Source organism: Aquarana catesbeiana, linkage group LG08, assembly GCF_042186555.1.
Source record: "Aquarana catesbeiana isolate 2022-GZ linkage group LG08, ASM4218655v1, whole genome shotgun sequence".
NCBI classification, from domain to species: Eukaryota; Metazoa; Chordata; class Amphibia; order Anura; family Ranidae; genus Aquarana; species Aquarana catesbeiana.
The window spans coordinates 8999164-9020998 of NC_133331.1; the positions used below are offsets into that span (position 1 = coordinate 8999164).

The window sequence follows — 21835 nt, forward strand, 5'->3', positions numbered from 1 at the left end:
AGTCTGTGTCCCCGTTAGGAGATTCTCCCTCTTATGAGTCCTGTTTTACTATTGGCTCCAAAAGTGAAAGAAAATCCCAAATTTTGGGCTGTCCCCAAAACAGGAAAAGTGGGGATATCTTCCAATGAGGACACTAGGTCTGGTGACATCACAGAAATTCTCTCACATTGGAGGGATTTCTTCTCGCTTCCTGTTTTGGCTATGGGACAGGAAGTGAAGGAAAATCTCCCCGAAATGGGAAAAGGATGGAAAAAAATAAACCTGACGGGTTATACCTTCCCTTAGTATATCCAAAATAGGGGGAAAAAAAGCTTCCCCTTTTAGTTATAATTTAAATAAAATATATAATGTTTAGTAAAAAAAGTTATAATATTTTAGTAAATAAAATTCTACTTTTTAGTTAAAATATATACTTTCTAGTTTAAAATTTATACTTTTAGTTAAATACTTTAACTTAAAAAAATAAATAAATAAAATTGTATACTTTTAAAATAATTAAAATGAAATAAATACTTTTTAATGAACAAAAAAACATCTTTTTGGTGTATTAAAAAAAAAACAAAAAAAAAAAAAAGCTGATTTTTGTTGTGATGGCTCTGAATGCCAGGCAATGATCATACGGTCTTTGGCTGCCAGGTGCATTGTGGGTGTTTGACATTATTAAAGACCACAGACATTCTGTTGTTTTCGATCAGACAGACCTGATCTGTGGTGTCAGAAGGAAGCAAAGCCATTCCTGTAATGAGGAAATCTGACTGCCCCATGTACAGCTATTATAGAAAACCATACACCGAAAAAATCTTATCATTGTTACAGGTGGATACATATAGGGGAGCATGTGACCACCCCCCCCCCCCCCCTTCTATGTTGAAATGTTTTTGACCTGGGGACCGGATGGAGGGATCCTGTCGCTAACTTCTCATGCAAACTCCAATACCGCCTTGTAATAGAATATAGAATACATACCTGGCCGTTTCTGGTATCGGACACTTCAGGTGAGTCCCAACACCTGATTCCTCCTGCTGGCCTATATATCCCTGTAGTAATGCGGGGGCTGTAGCGGGATGAACTACAATTAACAGAGAGGGGCCAGGTATTGGACACACCTAATATTTGCCGAAGATCTGCAATACCTTTTAATAATGTTAGGTCGCTACCCGCTAGAAAGGTATTTATCCATTTCACAGGCTAGTCTTAGGGGTCCATTTTATAAAGCATTCGTTGAATGAATGTCGCATACATCCGTGCCTGCTCAGCAATTTTTTGGCCTTAACTTTTCTAATAGATCAATTCCTTTGCTCATCAGCTCCATCTTGTGGCCAAAATGCTGTATATTTCCTTATAGAGGTATTTCAGAGGACTATGCCGCTTTTGGCCACTAGATGGACCTAATGATATAGGAATTAATCTGTTTTAGAAAAATTCTAGCTCAAATTTGTTGAGCATGCACAAATGTTTTATAAATAGACCCCCCAAAGTATCATCTGTTAATGAGATAGTTACTCTAAATGTATTATTATTATACAGGATTTATATAGCGCCAACAGTTTGCGCAGCGCTTTACAATCTTAAGTGCAACGGTACAGTTACAATAAAATACAAGAGTGTTAACAGGGCCCTGTTCATAAGAGCTTACAATCTAATAGGATTAGTGTACCTTTTAAACAACGTATACTTGTCCCACACTTGCCTCATTACCGTCCTTCGTCACCTTCCATGGTGGGAATTAAGGTCTTGTATAAGGAAGGTTTTTTTTTTATGTTGGTGGTGGGATAGATATAGATAGATAGCTATAGAGATAGGGGGATATATATATATATATATATCTATCTCTCTCTATCTCGATCCCTATCTCGATCCCTATAGCTATCTCTATAGCGATATCTATATTAGGGATGCACCGAAATTTCAGCCGCCGAAACATATCGGCCGAAAATGGCCCTTTCGGCAAAAAGCCGAAATAAGTTTTGCCGATACCGAATGGGGCGGGGCCTGGGGAGGGACTCCGCCCCCGCCCCTGGTACCGCCTATCAGAGGGGCTTCCTATATCGTAGGAGAGGAGAGCCGGCGCCTGTTTGATTACAGCGCCGGGAGCATCACAGCTTTCATTTCAATAGCTGTGTGTTCCCCGCTGCGCGCCGTCACATACAGCCCCTCCCCCTTGTCCGGGCACTTTGATAGACAGATCACCCTTCCAATGGGACGGGTGATCCCACTGGCTGCGCTACTGGGGACACTGGCTGGCTGCATATGATGGGCACTGGTGAGGCTGCATTGATCTCTTGTATCATGTCGGCAGTCTCTGACCATGTCTCCAGTCTCTGACCATCTCCTGTATAAAAATATTTTTTAAAACGGTCACTTTCGGTATCAAGGAAGATCTATTTCCGGTATCGGTTTCGGTGCTCTATATATATATATATATATATATATATATATATATATTGTTTATAATTATTATTATTTTGCTATTTTTATTCTGCTGTTGGTATTGACTTTGGTTTAAATTCTAAGTCGTCCATTGTTGTTGGTCAGTTGGCGATGCCGATTTGCGGAGCTTGAACGCCAGATGTTGTCCTCTATCTTCACGTTTTCAGGAAGCCATTTCCAGATCGATGATTGGTCCTGGGAGGACAAATCTTTGTCCTATATCTGCAGCCGCCTCTTTTAGGTTTCATGTTTGCCAGACAAAAATCACCATTGAAGTTGCCATTTAACCCAATGTAGGGGCCCGAGGCCCGGGGCTTTCCGCTTTAATCCGCCGGTGAGGTGACGGCCGCTTCTGCCACACAGGGCAAAGACTGGAATTCTCTATAGAGGAGGAGACAAAAGAGGCAGAAGGACTTGTGTCCCCAACATGCCACCCTGCCAGGGAACAAAGGACCGGGGTCACTTGGTGGGGGGGGGGGGATCACCCCGGCTCTGTCTCCTGTAGGGATGTACATCAAAGATTTCTTCATCTCCTCTTGTAGGCCGTGTGTGTGTGTGTGTGTGTGTGTGTGTGTGTGTTTACACCTCAGTCATAGAAGCAAAAAAAATTTAAAAAATTGACAAATGTAGGAAGTTGTAGCTGTTTGGGTTTTATTTTATTTTCAACCATGGGGTTTGTTGTGTTCACTGATCAAAGGCTCTCTCCCATCTTCCTTTTCCCTTTTTAAGTTTTTTTTTATTTATTTTCCTTAAAGGTAAATTTGACTTTTTATATATTTGTTCATTTTTGCTGGCTGCGCCGAGGATCTATTTTACTGCTCCTTTCTTTTTTTTTTTTTTTTTTTTTTTTTTTAGCAAATTTAATACAAACTACTTGGCACCAAAAAATACTTGGCTCTGTGTTCTCTAAAAGGGGCGGAGACAAGTCCCAAATCTCCCACTTGTGATTGGCTCATTGCTCTTCTATTCTCGATTGGCCCATTGCTCTTCCTCACATGCGATTGGCTGGTCGCTCTTCCTTGTATTGCATCACTAGGGCGGATCCTGTGATTTTTTTTTTTTTTTTTTTTTTTTTTTTTTTTTTTTTTTAGCAGGCAGAGACTCTTATGCTTTTCATTTTTTTTTTGGATGGGTTTTAAGGCGTGACGCGTTTTTGGTATCTATCTATTTACTCGATGCGACCCAAGTCTTTTATAATTTAAAAAAGAAAAAAATGGACTTGTTTGCTTACACTGACATTTTATTTTTACTGTATTGTCTCATTGCATTTGAATAATGACTGCGCAAATATCATGCAGCATAAAAAATTGCAACTTCCACCATTTTATTCTCCAGGGTCCCTGCTATCATACAATATATACTTCGGGGGGGGTAATTTTGAGCAAAAAAAATGCAGATTTTTGTTCAAAAAAGTTTTTAACAAAAAGCCCCGGTAGTCGAGTGGTTAATGTGTGCACACGGCCTGAACAGGAAATGAATGCGGAGTCTCGGTTCAAGCAGATCTGACTACATGTGAGAATGTTGTCGTTTTTTTTCACAATAAAGTTTTATTGAAATGTTCAGAATGAACAAGTGTACAGCATAGATACATTGTTAACATAAATGTGTACAATATTTGGTTATTGTAACATTCAGATACATTGTGTAAAGAATTCGAAGTTGCCTTTTGTTATTCATGGGCAATTTGTTTTGTTCCAAATTTTTGTTTTTTAACTTATTTCAACAAATTTGTTCATTTGGAAATATCCGAATTAAGGAAAACCCGTTTAACGAATTTTTCTGCATATTCGTATATTCATAAATTGGTAAATTCGAAAATCTGAAATAATAACTATTAAATATACGTATTGGATTTTCCTTTCAAATTTGGCTGTTAGTGAACGTAACGCACACAAATTTATCCGAAGTTACGAATTTTCCAAACTAAGGAATGCTGTATCTTAACGAATGGAAGGTAATGAATTAATAATAACAATAATAATAAAAACTTTTTATTATTTGTTTCATTCAATTTGTTTAGGTGCAGCATTCGTTATTTCGGATAATTTGTAACTTCGGGTAATTCGTATTCGTTACATTCACAAACAGCCAAATTTGTAAGGAAATTCCAATACCTATAATTTAATAGTTATTATTGGTTGTTCAGAATTTTCGTATTTTCATTCTTTTCGGATTTTACGAATTTAAGAAATATACAAATATATGAAATTACGAATGTTTGAATTTATGAATGTTTGAATTTATGAATTTATGAAATTATGCACTTATGAATTTACGAATTTGTAAATTGCGATAACGAATGACCCGAAAAATGAAAGGGGGGGGGGGGGGAACGAATGTAACGAAAATGAACAAATTTTCCGGCAGTGTACATGTCTACCTTTTTTGTCTTTGCCCCGTTGTCATCGTTTAACTCCGGCTGTTCCCTTTTTTTTTCTCCCGCAGGCTGTTCCTCCAAGTCGTTCAAGCTGTACTCGCCAAAGGAGCCCCCGAACGGCAACGCCTTTCCCCCCTTCCACCCGGGCACAATGCTGGATCGGGATGTGGGGTAGGTACATTCCTCTGCATATCCTGTGATCATAACTTTTTACTATTCATGCTTATGGGGGGGGAAGGGTACTGTAGTCCTAACACACTTCCTGTCCTGGGGTGACAACGCTGCTCTCCAGAGATGCAGCGCAGTGAGCGTTGTCACCCCAGGACAGGAAGTGTTTTACTTGGCAGGATCACCAGATGACCATAAAGAAACTTAGACTTCATGCACTGGTTGTGTGACCAGCTCTCCTAGCAGGAGAAAAGCAGCGTAAACAAAACGCGCCTAATGGTGCGATTTGCAAACGCGTTTCGTTCATTCCATTGGGCAGGCTCCTCACCTGGACTGATTTTACCACACACTGTGAGCTTCTCACCATGTGCATTAGACGCTGCAGCAAATCGATGCCTACCTCATTTCTAGGTGGCTGGAGGACATCAGTATCATCGATCCCCCCCCCCCCCCCCCAAGCCAGACTGTCCCTGGGCCTGCCCCTTTCATTCATTAGACTTCAAAAAGCTCATAATTGCATGTGGGCGTTGGCTACGCAAATTCAGCCTGCATAGGAACGCCCACTCCTCCAGACTGACACCCACCCAATCGAGGCAGTTTGATATTTGCATAACTCCTCCCAGGAGCCGGCCCTACTGCTTGCATCAGGACTGAGGACTCTTGAGAGGAGCGCTGAAGCCATGTACAGAGTCCTGCCGACCCCTCCCACAAGCCATGATCTGCATGTGTTGCATAGACAAGCACAGAGACCCAGTGATGATGTCACTGGGCCTGAAATAAGGTATTTATTAACCACTTCCCACCCAGCCTATAGTCAATTCAAGGCTGAGCTGGCCTCTTGCTGATCCAGGTGGACGTCATATGGCGTCCTCCCGACTGTGGACACAGCCGCTGACTGGTTACTGTACTGGTCTGCTGCTGGTACCATGTGACCGTTGTAGCCAATCACAGCAGGTCACGTGACAATTGTACAAAATGAATGGCTTCCTTTCATGCCATCTAATGTTAGCTGTGATTGGTCACAGTGATCACATGGTACAGACAGGGCCAATCGCAGGCAATCTGTGCTATGTGATCAGCTGTGGCCAATCACAGCAGGTCACACGATGGCTGTAAACAATGGATGGCTTCCTTTTATGCCATCCATTGTGTACAATTGTCTTGTTAGCTGTGATTGGTCACAGTGATCACATGATGCAGACAAGGCTACTCACATCTAATCACAACAAAACCAACTGAATGGATTTTCATTCAGTAAAATGCTTGGCTATGAAATCCATTGCTATAAGCAAACCTAATGTGTGTGTAAAAAAACAAAAAAACAAAAAACAAAACAAAACACGGATCACTTCCCCAAAGTAGTACAATGTTACTATCATGTAACCATGACCCCCATGATTAAGGGGTGGAGCGAAACGCGTTGGGGGCATGACCTGGTTGGAGTCCTGGGACTGTTCAAATGTGTGACCACAGGGAGACCTTCCTTCATACGATGTTACCATTGTACCATTTATATTGTTCTGGTCAAAGTGTGTTTAAAAAAAAAAAAAAAAATTACAAGTACAAGGAGAAAGAGCTGAAGGGGTAAACGAGGTCCCCTGAAGACTATGTGGTGGTTTTCAAAGTGTTTTCTTGTGTTCATTCGCTGAAGTGCAGAGTCAGAAGAGCTCCCACTTAGAGAGAGCCCCACTTATAGAGAGAGCCCCTTACAGAGGGAGCCCCAGCTGCAAATGCCTTCCTCCAAAAGATGCTTAGATTTATATTGATAGGAATGGGGGGGGGGGGGGTGCATTCCAATCATCAGATCAGGAGGTAATAAGGGTTGACTGGTTAAGGGGGGGGGGCAAAATTCTCACTTCAGAAACAGACCAGGAAGAGGGCAATAAAGTTAATGGCCCATATTCTGGTAAGACCAGGGAGAAAATAAAGCATTGTAATGTGGACAGGTCTACAAATGGTTAAGCAAAAATAACAAAAAATAACAAACCAGTATTACTTGCCTCCCGCGTTATAGCTGAAAGACGGCTACAGTGCGGACCTTAATTGCCGGGAGGATGTCCATGGATGTCCAATACTGTAAATAGACCCCCCTCCTCTGGCAACAATAGATTCCTTCCAGCAACCATAGACCCCCCCCCCCCCCCCCAACAATAGATTCCTTCCAGCAACAATAGACCCCCCCCCCCCCAACAATAGATTCCTTCCAGCAACCATAGACCCCCCCCCCCCCAACAATAGATTCCTTCCAGCAACAATAGACCCCCCCCCCCCCCCCCCCAACAATAGATTCCTTCCAGCAACCATAGACCCCCCCCCCCCCAACAATAGATTCCTTCCAGCAACAATAGACCCCCCCCCCCCCCAACAATAGATTCCTTCCAGCAACCATAGACCCCCCCCCCCCAACAATAGATTCCTTCCAGCAACAATAGACCCCCCCCCCCCCAACAATAGATTCCTTCCAGCAACCATAGACCCCCCCCCCCAACAATAGATTCCTTCCAGCAACAATAGACCCCCCCCCCAACAATAGATTCCTTCCAGCAACCATAGACCCCCCCCCCCCCCAACAATAGATTCCTTCCAGCAACAATAGACCCCCCCCCCCCAAACAATAGATTCCTTCCAGCAACAATAGACCCCCCCCCCCAACAATAGATTCCTTCCAGCAACAATATACCCCCCCCAACAATAGATTCCTTCCAGCAACAATAGACCCCCCAAAGAAAATACCTTCAGTACCAACAAGAAAAGGACAATTCCATAGCTCAACTCACCAACCAGTCTGCTGACCAACCAAATTTACCTGTCTAACCGTATGTTAAAAGCAGGGGTTTAGTTAGCACACATTTGCAAACGCATGTGGAAGCTGCAAGGCCTCGTCAAGGCACCCTGTATTACTTGCAGTCCTAACACTAAATTTATAAGTGTCTCCACAGTGGAAGCACATGCATTGAATGGATAGGTGTGAGACAGGTGAGCCTGGAGGCCGCCCTAGCCCCCTTAAAGGGACAGGACACACACTGGACACCCAGCAAGAGCAAAACCCCTGCTTTTAACATACGGTTAGACAGGTAAATTTGGTTGGTCAGCAGACTGGTTGGTGAGTTGAGCTATGGAATTGTCCTTTTCTTGTATGTATGTATATGCCCTCCATGTGCTCCTTACTGTGAAGGCCAGTTATGGGTGTGGACGGTGACCAGTGTCTTGTTACCTTCAGTACCAATCCTGTAGATAGACCCTCCTTTGACAACAGATCCCTCCCAGCATCACTAGACCCCCCCCCCCAAAGAAATGCCCTCAGCAACAATCCTGTAGACCCCCCACAAAAAAAAAAATACCCTCAGCAACAATAGACCCCTCCTATCAACAATAGACCCCTCCCCCCAACAATAGACCACCCCTGGCAACAATAGATTCCTCCCAGCAACAATAGACACCCCCCCCCCCCCCCCCACTAACCTCGGCAACAACTTCAGCATGATTTTAACGCTGCAGGTCAGTGTGATTTGCACCTCCTGATTTTATTGCAATCGGAACAAAGTAGTGCTGGAACCTTTTTCAAAGTCGCTGCGACATGAGTCACAGTGATATGGACAGTTCCATTGAGAGCAATGGGGGGGGGTGCCTTGTCCTGCGATTGGAACTGTGAAATCCCATGACGAATCGCATCAGTGTGAACGGGGGGGGTTAAAGACTTTGTTCACAGATGATTAAAACAAACCCGTCCCCGCTGAAGTGTCTCACAAAGTTACAATGTTGCAGTCTGATTACTGAGGGAAGGGAGATTGAGGAATTGCTTCCCCATGCCTGCAGCAGACTGATTACCTCATCTCCTGCCTAAGCAAAGGATAAATGGTGTTGATTTTTTGAAAAGAGATACTGTTGCTTGATTTGCTACAAAGTTGCAATGCGCAGTCTGATCCCCTGATGCCCAACCTGTGGCCCTATAGCATGTCTGCAGTCTCTGACCCTCTCTTGTATCATGTCTGCAGTCTCTGACCATCTCTTGTATCATGTCTGCAGTCTCTGACCATCTCCTGTATCATGTCTGCAGTCTCTGACCATCTCCTGTATCATGTCTGCAGTCTCTGACCATCTCCTGTATCATGTCTGCAGTCTCTGACCATCTCCTGTATCATGTCTGCAGTCTCTGACCATCTCCTGTATCATGTCTGCAGTCTCTGACCATCTCCTGTATCATGTCTGCAGTCTCTGACCATCTCCTGTATCATGTCTGCAGTCTCTGACCATCTCCTGTATCATGTCTGCAGTCTCTGACCATCTCCTGTATCATGTCTGCAGTCTCTGACCATCTCCTGTATCATGTCTGCAGTCTCTGACCATCTCCTGTATCATGTCTGCAGTCTCTGACCATCTCCTGTATCATGTCTGCAGTCTCTGACCATCTCCTGTATCATGTCTGCAGTCTCTGACCATCTCCTGTATCATGTCTGCAGTCTCTGACCATCTCCTGTATCATGTCTGCAGTCTCTGACCATCTCCTGTATCATGTCTGCAGTCTCTGACCATCTCCTGTATCATGTCTGCAGTCTCTGACCATCTCCTGTATCATGTCTGCAGTCTCTGACCATCTCCTGTATCATGTCTGCAGTCTCTGACCATCTCCTGTATCATGTCTGCAGTCTCTGACCATCTCCTGTATCATGTCTGCAGTCTCTGACCATCTCCTGTATCATGTCTGCAGTCTCTGACCATCTCCTGTATCATGTCTGCAGTCTCTGACCATCTCCTGTATCATGTCTGCAGTCTCTGACCATCTCCTGTATCATGTCTGCAGTCTCTGACCATCTCCTGTATCATGTCTGCAGTCTCTGACCATCTCCTGTATCATGTCTGCAGTCTCTGACCATCTCCTGTATCATGTCTGCAGTCTCTGACCATCTCCTGTATCATGTCTGCAGTCTCTGACCATCTCCTGTATCATGTCTGCAGTCTCTGACCATCTCCTGTATCATGTCTGCAGTCTCTGACCATCTCCTGTATCATGTCTGCAGTCTCTGACCATCTCCTGTATCATGTCTGCAGTCTCTGACCATCTCCTGTATCATGTCTGCAGTCTCTGACCATCTCCTGTATCATGTCTGCAGTCTCTGACCATCTCCTGTATCATGTCTGCAGTCTCTGACCATCTCCTGTATCATGTCTGCAGTCTCTGACCATCTCCTGTATCATGTCTGCAGTCTCTGACCATCTCCTGTATCATGTCTGCAGTCTCTGACCATCTCCTGTATCATGTCTGCAGTCTCTGACCATCTCCTGTATCATGTCTGCAGTCTCTGACCATCTCCTGTATCATGTCTGCAGTCTCTGACCATCTCCTGTATCATGTCTGCAGTCTCTGACCATCTCCTGTATCATGTCTGCAGTCTCTGACCATCTCCTGTATCATGTCTGCAGTCTCTGACCATCTCCTGTATCATGTCTGCAGTCTCTGACCATCTCCTGTATCATGTCTGCAGTCTCTGACCATCTCCTGTATCATGTCTGCAGTCTCTGACCATCTCCTGTATCATGTCTGCAGTCTCTGACCATCTCCTGTATCATGTCTGCAGTCTCTGACCATCTCCTGTATCATGTCTGCAGTCTCTGACCATCTCCTGTATCATGTCTGCAGTCTCTGACCATCTCCTGTATTATGTCTGCAGTCTCTGACCATCTCCTGTATCATGTCTGCAGTCTCTGACCATCTCCTGTATTATGTCTGCAGTCTCTGACCATCTCCTGTATTATGTCTGCAGTCTCTGATCATCTCCTGTATTATGTCTGCAGTCTCTGATCATCTCCTGTACTATGTCTGCAGTCTCTGATCATCTCCTGTACTACGTCTGCAGTCTCTGACCATCTCCTATATGCTCATAGTCTTGGACTATATCTTGTTGTGTGTCGTCTGATAATTAATATTTGCTGAATTTTACGTGTGGCCCTATGTTGTCGGGGGCCACACTTGAGGCCCCCCATATCAAGAGAGTTGACCACCACTGGTCTGATCACTGAGGGAAAGAGAAGACTAAGGAAATGCTTCCTCCTGCCTGCAGAGTGCATGTAAGGGGTTGGAATTGGCTGGGAGTGTCTTGGCAACATCCTAGCAACAAGGCAGGATGGGGAACGCCAACTCTGGGAGTTTTTCAGCCAGGCTTTAGGAGCTACGTAAAAGGCCTACACCTATAGCTAAGACATTATCCAACTTTAGTCAGAGCTGCACAGTTTTTTTTTTATCTACAGATGCCCCTACCTGCAGAGGCAGTTTTTATTATTATTATTATTATTATTATTATTATATTATTTTTTTTTTAATTTTTTTTATGATGAAGGTGACTGTTTTGGGGGAAATGATCAGACTGTAGTAGTGATCTCTGTAAGAGAAAAATAACTGGCCAAATATAAACGTAACCACTTCCAAACCGGGACAATTCTGCATTCCTCTCTTGCATGTAAAAATTATAATTTATTGCTAGAAAATGACTCCAAGCCCCCAAACATATATATATTTTTGCAGAGAGACCCTAGGGAATAAAATGGCGATCGTTGCAATTTTTTATGTCACACGGATTTAGTGCAGCGGTTTTTCAAATACAATTGTTTTGGAAAAAAATACACTTTAAAAAAAAAATGAATGAATGAATTTTTTTTAAAAAAATTAATTAAAAAATAAAAATAAAAAATACATATTTACCTCAATTTTTTGTATATTGTGAAAAATGTTATGTCGAGTAAATAGATACGGAACATGTCATTCATTAAAATTGCACGCGCTCGTGGGAATGGCGACAAATTACAGTACTTTTAAAACCTCCATAGGCGGCGCTCTAAATTTTTTTACAGGTTGCATGTTTTGATTTACAGAGGAGATCTAGTGCTAGAACTATTGCTCGCTCTCTAATGATCGCGGCGATACCTCACACGTGTGGTTTGAACACCGTTTACATATGCGGGCGCGACTTACGTATGCGTTCGCTTCTGCGTGCGAGCACGGAGGGACGGGGCGCTTTAACATTTAAAAAATAAAATAAAATAAAATTTTATCTTTATTTTATTTTTTTTACAGTGACTTTTTTATCACTTTTATTCCTATTACCAGGAATGTTAACATCCCTTGTGATAGAAATAATGATGACCGCTCCTCTTTATGGAGACATTCGTGGTCAATAAGATGGCAGATATCGCCTCTACCCTGGAAAGCATGAGATAAAAAAAAAAAAAAAAAAAAATTCAAAAGAAAATTAATCTTTGCTTTCCAGGGGGAAAAAAAACAAAAACCTGGCAGTGTTTGCATCTTTCCAGTGCCGGAAGTGATGTCATGACGTTGCTTCTGGCCTCCCAGGGTCATAGAGATGGCTGGGGACCATCTGGTCCACCGCCAGATTGTGTGCACTGCTGAAAAATTTGTTTTAGTTTCATTCTTTTTTTTTTTTCGGTTCATTCGTTATGATCGTAATTCGGAAATTCGGAAATAAGGAAGAAAATTCGAAACAATAAATAATATTAACTTACTATTCAATTATAGGTATTGGAATTTCCTTTCAAATTTGGCTGTTAGTGAACGTAACGAATACGAATTTATTCAAAGCTCCTAATTATCCGGAATAACGAATGCTGCATCTAAACAAATGGAACGGAGCCAAATAACAATAATAATAGCCCGGTGTGTGTGAATGTAACAATCCGATCTTTTCTCAGTAGAAAGAGGCTCTACTCCTCATCTAATTACAATGTCTCTTCTTCTATCTTGTAGACCCACTCCGATGTATCCGCCAACGTACCTGGAGCCTGGGATTGGGTGAGGACTTTCTCCGCCTCTAAAATGTCTGATTTTCTTTGTATGTCAGAATGCGGGCGCTCAAGAGGGGGGGGGGGGGGGGTACATCTGTCCACAAGTACTGCCGCATCCCCGCCTGTGCAGATACATCTCATTGTTTGTCAGTATGTAGCCGCCGTCAGTCCAGGGGGAAGTTTTTAGCTGGCTGCTCGTGCACCCCGTACCGCCCCCTTGTGGTCGTGTGTATGACTCCAGAAGTGATGTCTTCCAGAGAGCGGCCCCTTTTGAGTGCAGTAGTGAAGACAAAAAGAATTCAGCTGCACACCACCGCGGGTTCAACAGAGTTTATTAAAATGATACAAGCATGCATAAAGTTTGACGCGTTTCACACAATTGTCATGCTTCGTCAAAGCCTAAGGAAAACAAAATCCGCACTCCTTTAATAGGACCCCCCCACCTATCATAGGGGGAGAGTAATGTGATTAGTATTAGTATCCTGACCACTTGACAAGCAGATAAAAACACTGCATATATATATATATATATTATAAGAGAAATATGCCACCATGTGAATATACAAAGTAACAGATGTCAGAAGTATCAAAGCTAGGATTTAAAAAGCAATATGTACATATGTACAATGAAGATTGAAAAATATATAAGCAAACATATTAAAAAGTAATGAAAATATGTATAATAGAAAATATAATAATTATAAAAGGAAACAAAAAAGGCTGCAATGTAACGAATGGTGACAAAATTTAAAAATTAGAATTAAAGGATGAAAAATGGCAAAAAGTTAAGAAAGCTGATGGGGAAAAAAAAGTTATATAGACTTGGCCTCAGGGGCGTTGCTAGGTCTACAAAAGATCTGGGGGCTGGAGCCCATAGCAGCATAGTAAAGAAAGTCATAAGCTTGGGCAGGCATACACATGTATATACAGTAATATACGTGTGTGGGTGTGTATATCCCCAGAGAGCCCCCCATTTACATCAGGGTCCCCAGAGAGCCTCCCCCTTGCATCGGGGTCCCCAGAGAGCCTCCCCCTTGCATCGGGGTCCCCAGAGAGCCTCCCCCTTGCATCGGGGTCCCCAGAGAGCCTCCCCACCCCTTGGAGACCCCTGCAGAGACTCAAGGCTATGGGCCCCAGATTCGGGGCTATAGCCCCGAAAGCCACCCCCTAGCGACGCCACCGCCTGGCCTCATCCAAAAATACATGCAAAGATTTAGGAGATTACCGGAGTATACACCCCAGTACCCTACAATGAGGGACTTTATCGGCCACAGAAAGGAGACATGTTGGATAAAAAAATTTCTTTTTTTTTTTTTTTTTTAAATTTGCCCTTTGTTGGGGTACTTTAACCTTTCTCTGAATATTTTAGCTAGCTCTACAATAAAAATTAGATTTTTTTTTTGTTATCATGTCTCCTTTATGTGGCCGATAGTCTGTCATTGTAGGGTACTGGGGTGTATACTCCAATAATCTCCTAAATCTATGAAGAAAACTGATGAATCATAATAAAACTGTATAAAAAAATGAACAATTGTAGACTGGAACAAAAGAGTGCATAAATAGCCCCCCCCCCCAAAAAAAGTAAAATTAAAACTAAATGGGGGGGGGGGGGATAAAGTATGGTTATAATAAAAATATATATCCAGAACACTTCACTCTGGCAAAATAACCCCCCCCCCCCCTTTGAGTGCAGGCCATAAACACAAATTTCCTCTAATGTAAAATCAAATAGAAGATCCCCCCCCCTTTTAAGAATTGGTATTTATACATTTAACGTAAAAAATCTGAGCAGGTAAGGGGGGCTTAGTCTTTGAGTTTTTTTTTTTTTTTTCCACAGCAGTTTAATGGTAAATTATTATTTATTGGTGAAGTGCTGATGGCGGTGATGATGTTTTTTCCATTTTCTTGGTGAATTTCTTAGTGTTCTCATTTACTGACGTGGGTTTTATATTCACCGCAGGAGACACACGCCGTACGGGAACCAGACAGACTACAGAATATTTGAACTGAACAAACGTCTGCAGAATTGGACGGAGGTAGGTCACCGACTTTAACTGGATTTGTATTTAAGGCAGGCTTTCCCAACCTTCTGTACCATGAATATAGGTCTCAGGTCTCGGGAAATCCCTGCTAAAAGGATTAGATGTACTGCGCATGCTGCATTAGCATGATTAGTAGATTATAGAACGTTTTAAATAGAATAAAGAATATAATGCAGACAGTGAAAATGAAAGTGCCCGTTTTACATTGGTGGTCAGTAGAGAAGTGCCCCCCTTGCGTTGGGTGGCTCGGGGTAGGGGTTCCCCCCCTTGCGTTGGGTGGCTCGGGGTAGGGGTTCCCCCCCTTGCGTTGGGTGGCTCGGGGGAGGAGTTTCCCCCCCTTGTGTTGGGTGGCTCGTCGGAGGAGTCCCCCCCCCCCCTTGCGTTGGGTGGCTCGTCGGAGGAGTGTCCCCCCCCCCCCTTGCGTTGGGTGGCTCGTCGGAGGAGTGTCCCCCCCCCCCCTTGCGTTGGGTGGCTCGTCGGAGGAGTTCCCCCCCCCCCCTCGCGTTGGGTGGCTCGTCGGAGGAGTTCCCCCCCCCCCCCCTCGCGTTGGGTGGCTCGTCGGAGGAGGTCCCCCCCCCCTTGCGTTGGGTGGCTCGTCGGAAGAGTCCCCCCGCCCCCCCCCCTTGCGTTGGGTGGCTCATCGGAGGAGTTTCCCCCCCTTGCGTTGGGTGGCTCGTCGGAGGAAATCTCTCTTATGGGAACACGGACAGCAGTGAACATTAATAGCTTTGGGCTTTAATGGAGAATTAGGTTCTCTTCCCTGATTAGGGCTCTCTTCCCTTATCTGGAATGGATGTGTGGTACGGCAGCAGAGGCCATAGTCTAGGGTGGCAAATCACAGATACATCCTAGGGAAAAACTATGAGGCCCTTATCATTTAACCTCATTATTAGGCAGCACAATAAATGTGGCTTAGGGGAACAATGATGGAGTCCAGTCCTGGAAGGCCTTTACCTTGAAGCGTATAGTGAGGATGGCCGCATAACGGATTGTTGTGTCTATGTGGTGGATTTCGGATGATGCTGTAAATGTCTCTCTTCTGTTCCCAGGAATGTGATAATCTCTGGTGGGATGCTTTCACTACGGAGTTCTTTGAAGATGACGCCATGTTGACCATCACCTTCTGCTTGGAGGATGGACCAAAGAGATACAGTAAGTTATCCTCTGTGTTTGTTGCCATCCCTGGGTGCCCCAGATACTGTGACAAATACAATCTGACCTCATCGTCCAATAAAAATAAAAAATAAAAATAAAAATGGCACCATTTTCCTCAGTAGCCAATGTGATTTTAGCTTTTGCTCTGTAACCCCCAAAAGGAGAATTGGTGTATCCAAAGTCAATACTTTGGAAAGGAAATCCAAAATTTAGTTGTCACTAATACCTAAATTAAATATTTTAGTAGGCTCTGGTGACAACTGTCGGAGCAGATTTGGAGGACCAGCTTCAGCAGGTCCCCGAGCAAGTAGGTAGGGTCTATCTGGCTTTTGACTAGGTAGACCATAGAGGGCTTTGCCACTGGCTTGCCGCCCAGGGGGGTTCAGGGTTTGAGGCCTTTCCTGTTTGGAGGTTTGGTCATTATTGTGCAGGTTTCTTGTGTGCTTTCATGGTTCACGTTTTTTGTTCACAAGGTTTCAGCAAGAATTGCACAGCACTGCTCCATTAAAAAAAATAAAAAATCTGTCGCCAAGTTTAGAACATTTGCTGCTAGGCTGTAGCCAGCCCAAACTTTGTGTAATCTGTGTTCCTTGGGATTCTCCTAAGCCCAGGACATCAATTGCTTCTGCCTGCTGCTGTTGAGTGTTCTCCAGCAGTGTTAAGTTACAAAGTATTGGGTTATAAATTTTTATTCTGCCTTGGTCAATCACTGAGAGGTTTATTTGAGTGAGGTGGGTTGGAGAAGAGAATACATATTTGAAGGGAACTTTTAGAAGAGTCCTCTACACCTCAGACTGCTGCCTGGAGAGGTTGTAACTCTAGAAGGGTCCTTCTCTCCCAGACCATTACCTGGAGTGATTGTAGCTCTAGAAAGGTCCTTCCCTCCCAGACCATTACCTGGAGAGGTGATAGCTCTAGAAAGGTCCTTCCCTACCGGACCATTACCTGGAGTGGTTGTAGCTCTAGAAAGGTCCTTCCCTCCCACACCATTACCTGGAGAGGTGATAGCTCTAGAAGGGTCCTTCCCTCCCAGACCATTACCTGGAGTGGTTGTAGCTCTAGAAAGGTCCATCCCTCCCAGACCATTACCTGGAGAGGTCATAGCTCTAGATAAGTCCTTCCTGCCCAGAACTTTGCCTGGAGAGGTCATGGTTCTAGAATGGTCCTTCCCTTCTAGACCATTACCTGGAAAGGTCATAGCTCTAGAAGGGTCCTTCCCTTACCAGACCATTACCTGAAGTGGTTGTGGCTCTAGAGAGGTCCTTCCCTCCCAGACCATTACCGGGAGAGGTGATGGCTCTAGAAGGGTCCTTCTCTACCAGACTATAACCTAGAGTGGTTATGGCTCTAGAAAGGTCCTTCCCTCCCAGACCATCACCTGGAGAGGTCATAGCTCTAGATAATTCCTTCCTGCCCAGAACTTTGCCTAGAGAGGTCATGGTTCTAGAATAGTCCTTCTCTTCCAGACCATTACCTGGAGAGGTTGTTGCTCTAGAACGCTCCTTCCCGCTTAAAACATTGTCTTGAGAGGTTGTAGCGCTAGCCATGACCTCTGGAAGGATCCTTCCCTTCCAGACCATTACCTGGAGTGGTGGTAGCTCTAGAAGGGTCATTCCCTCTCAAACCATTGCCTGGAAAGGTGGTGGCTTCAGAAGGGTCCTTCCTTTCTTCCTAAACAGACCATTGCCTGGAAAGGTCTTGGCTCTAGAAGAAGGGTCCTCCCCACCCCCAGATCATTACCTGGAGTGGTTGTAGCTCTAAAACAGTCGTGCCCCCCCCCCCCCCAGACCATTACTTGGAGAGGCCATAGCTCTAGAAGGGTCCTTCTCTCTCAAACCATTGCCTGGAGAGGTGGTGGCTTTAGAAGGGTCCTTTCTTCCCAGACCATTACCTAAAGTTGTAGCTCTAGAAAGGTCCTTCCCTTCCAGACTATTACCTGGAGGGGTTGTAGCTGTGAAGTCCTTGGCTCCAGGCTTTTTTCTTGGTAAAAATGTCTCCATAGGAGGGTCCAGGACTTTTGTTGGGGGAGAAGCAATAGTGGTGTTTTTTCTTTTGGGCGGCTGAACCTCAGTCTAGAAAATGTAAGTTAGCTTGTGACAGAGGCCTAAGAAGCCAGTAGATAGCTGCCCGTCTGCTGTGCCGAGGGATTTTTGCTAATGTCTATGGGTATCCTGTACGCCTGACCCTAGCTCACCAAGATAATTGGGCCAATAAAACTGCAAAAGGAGGATTGAAGGATCCGAAGTCTGTCTTTCAGCCATTGGTAGGGTCAGTTTGTTGTTGGGTGCAGATACAGGGCGGGTCACCATTTGTAAGGCTGAAGGGCCCGTTAAATACTAACAGCTTCTTCTGGGGTGAGTGCCAATTACCAATCCCATTTGCATGATTAGTCCTTTCATGTCCTCTGCTGGGCTCTTTCACACCCTGGCAGCCAGGGGGTGTTTAAAAAAACTTTATCAAAGTTTCAGCTAAAACATTTTCCTCCTTGTAAGGGGGGGGCAGGTGAAGCTCTGGCTTCCGCAATCCTCCACCAACCGAGAACCTAGAGGGCTTTGCTTGCCAGCCTCTGGCTAATAGGGAATGCTCAGAAGAGTAACCTTCAGGACATCCTTGTGACGTGGACCTGTCTTTTTGTTTCTTTCTAGCAATTGGAAGGACGCTTATTCCCCGGTATTTCCGCAGCATATTCGAGGGAGGGGCCACGGAACTGTACTACGTCCTCAAACACCCCAAGGAGTCATTCCACAATAACTTTGTTTCTCTGGATTGTGATCAGTGCACGATGGTCACACAGCATGGAAAGCCCATGTTCACACAGGTAAGGGGGGCTGCTGGGTACGTAGTAGGTGTGGGGGGAGGGGGGGGGGCAAGGTGGGGTAATTCACACACTATGGCTTAAAGTAGAACGGTTACGGGCTTCATAAAGATTTACATATTATTAAAGCCATAGGCGTGCGCACAGGGTGTGCCAGGTGTGCCTGGGCACACCCTAATCGCCTTGTGTGGTGCATATTGCCCCCTGTTTAGACCACTGATATATTTCATCCAAAAAAAAATGTTACAAAATAAAATAATTTTAAAAGAATACAACTACTGACACTGTCCACTGCCCTACTGACACCATCAGTACATATACACATGCATATGTATTTGAGCTTTGGGGTGCACACCCTAATGCAATAGGCTGCGCACACCTATGATTAAAGCGGACCTTCAGTCATTTTTTTCAACTTTCCATCTATTAAATCTTCTGTCCTTGCTGTTGTTTTAACTTTAGATACTAAAACATTTTTTTTCTGCCAGTAAATCCCTTATACAGCCCACTTCCTGTTTCTTGTCTGGTCATTGGCCTAGGCTTATGACCTCATGCAAAGAAGTTTTTATTACAAAATATGTGAGCAGACTGCAGTTCCGCTTTAACTACTTGACCACCTGGAAGATTTACCCCCTTTCCTGGCAATACGGCACTGCATCGCTTTAACTGACAATTGCGCGGTCATGCGGCGCTGCACCCAAAAAATTGCCGTCCTCTTCTTCCCACAAATAGAGTTTTTTTTTTTTTTTTTTTTTTTTTTGTGCTATAATCAAAAAAAGTGACAATTTTGGGAATTTTTTTTTTTTTTTTTTTTTTTTTACTGTTTGCTATACTAAACATCCGAGAAAAAAAAAAAAAAATTCTTTAACAGCAAACCAATCAATAAAATGCTTATTGCGACTTTATTTTTGGTAAAAAAAAAAAAAAAAGTCGCAATAAGCATTTTATTGATTGGTTTGCTGTTAAAGAATTTTTTTTTTTTTTTTCTCGGATGTTTAGTATAGCAAACAGTAAAAAAAAAAAAAAAAAATATAGAAGAATACATATCGGCCTAAACTGAGAAAAAAAAAATGTTTTTTTTGTATATTTTTTGGGGATATTTATTATAGCAAAAAGTAAAAAATAATGCGTTTTTTTTTTTTTAAAAGTTTGTCGTTTTAATTTTTTTGTTTATAGCGAAAAAAATAAAAATCACAGAGGTGATCAAATACCACTAAAATAAAGCTCTATTTGTGGGGGGAAAAAAGGACGTTGATTTTGTTTGGGAGCCACGTCGCACGACTGCGCAATTGTCACTTAAAGCGACGCGGTGCCGAATCACAAAAAGTGCTCTGGTCTTTGGCCAGCCAAATGGTCCGGGGCTGAAGTGGTTAATACTACTAATGGCGGTGATCAGCGACTTGTGAGAGTGCGGCGGGAAATCTGACCCTAACCGACGCTGCTGGGTGGGAACTGACCAACTGCCGCTGACATCACCGGTGACACTAAAACAGTGATCAGTGATGATACTATGCACTGTCACTGTACTAATGACACTGGCTGGGAAGGGGTTAACACCTAGGGAGTGATCAAGGGGTTTAAATATGTGCCCAACAAGGTGTAATGTGGGCTGCTTTTTACTAAGCGACCTTGTTGTTTTTATTTGCATGCTTTATGCAGGGGGAGGCAACCTGGGGCCCTCCAGCTGTTGTGGAACTACATTTCCCATGAGGCATTGCAAGGCTGACAGTTACAATTCCTCCCAGAGGCATGATGGGACGTGTAGTTCTGCAACAGCTGGAGGGCCCCGGGTTGCCTACCCCTGTTTTACAGGGAATAAAAAAAAAAACAGCAAAGATCGCCAATCTGTACAGAGCTCTGTGCTTGTTTACAACACAGAGCTCTCTTCCGTGAATGACTGAGCTGATCGGCGGGTCCCTGCAATCAATCATTGGCCGGGACCCGCTGATCAGCTTGGGCTGTAACGAGTTTCAGCACAACCGGGGGGGTGCAGGCCCCATACCCAGAAGCGCTGATCGCGTATCGGATGCATGATCCAGCACACAGCGGCTGCCCCAGCCGTACTAAATGTATGTGGGGGAGGGGGGGGGGCGATAAGAGGTTAAAGTAGAATTCTGCTTTGAAGGATGATTAACAAGCTGCAAATGAGCTTTTAAAAGAAGCCCTTCCTTATCTCTGTAGTTGCAGCCACTGTGGAGCAATTCATCCACAAGGTTCACAACAGAAGCAGTGAAGTTTCAGCACTCTGCTCCCCTCCTCCTCCTTCCTGCTTTGTGTTTACATTAGAAATGATGATGCTGCCGAGTCACTGCTGGGAGTGGGAGCAGGGTGAGCGGATTTGCTGAAAGTACTTTTGCTGTAAGCTTGAGCACGAAGGACAGTAAAACTTACAGAGCCTGCACAATTAGAAGCCCCCTTTATGAGTCACCCTTCGTCTCCACCCCCTACCCACCTCTGAGCACTGTCTTTGGCTCCACCCCCTACCCACCTCTGAGCACTGTCTCTTGGCTCCACCCCCTACCCACCTCTGAGCACTGTCTCTTGGCTCCACCCCCTACCCACCTCTGAGCACTGTCTCTTGGCTCCACCCCCTACCCACCTCTGAGCACTGTCTCTTGGCTCCACCCCCTACCCACCTCTGAGCACTGTCTCTTGGCTCCACCCCCCTCTGAGCGCTGTCTCTTGGCTCCACCCCCTACCCACCTCCCAGTACCGCTCCTTTTAGAGAGTACAGAACCGAGTATGATTTTGTGCTACTAAGTAATATGTATGGAATTTGATACTCTCCAGTACACCTTGCCATAGAATACATTCAGTGCTGGTGGTGCCGGAACAGCGTCCCCCCCCCCCCACCAGGAAGAAAAAAAAAACCCCGAGTAGGAGTATATAAAAAGTCAGACCTTTTATTTTTGTATGGTTTAGAATATCGTAGGGAAAATGCTGTTTGCCTGGCTGTGTCTGGAGTTGTAGCTTTCTGAACCCCCTGACCGAAAACCAGATATGCCGCATGTCAAATGATTGATTTCCTGATCTGCATATTCAGGTCAGAAAGGG

The 21835-nt window shown here is 44.3% G+C and overlaps 1 protein-coding gene across 9 annotated transcripts in view; it reads left to right on the plus strand.

Moving 5' to 3' along the window:
• LDB1 (LIM domain binding 1) overlaps positions 1-21835 on the plus strand; it is a 228660-nt gene that overhangs the window by 178204 nt on the left and 28621 nt on the right. For all 9 annotated transcript variants that reach the window (XM_073595473.1, XM_073595477.1, XM_073595471.1 and 6 more), the window contains exons 2-6: positions 4876-4978; positions 12732-12776; positions 14730-14805; positions 15861-15963; positions 18612-18784. In XM_073595473.1, coding sequence (XP_073451574.1) covers positions 4876-4978; positions 12732-12776; positions 14730-14805; positions 15861-15963; positions 18612-18784 — 500 coding nt within the window. The remainder of the gene's footprint in view (positions 1-4875; positions 4979-12731; positions 12777-14729; positions 14806-15860; positions 15964-18611; positions 18785-21835) is intronic.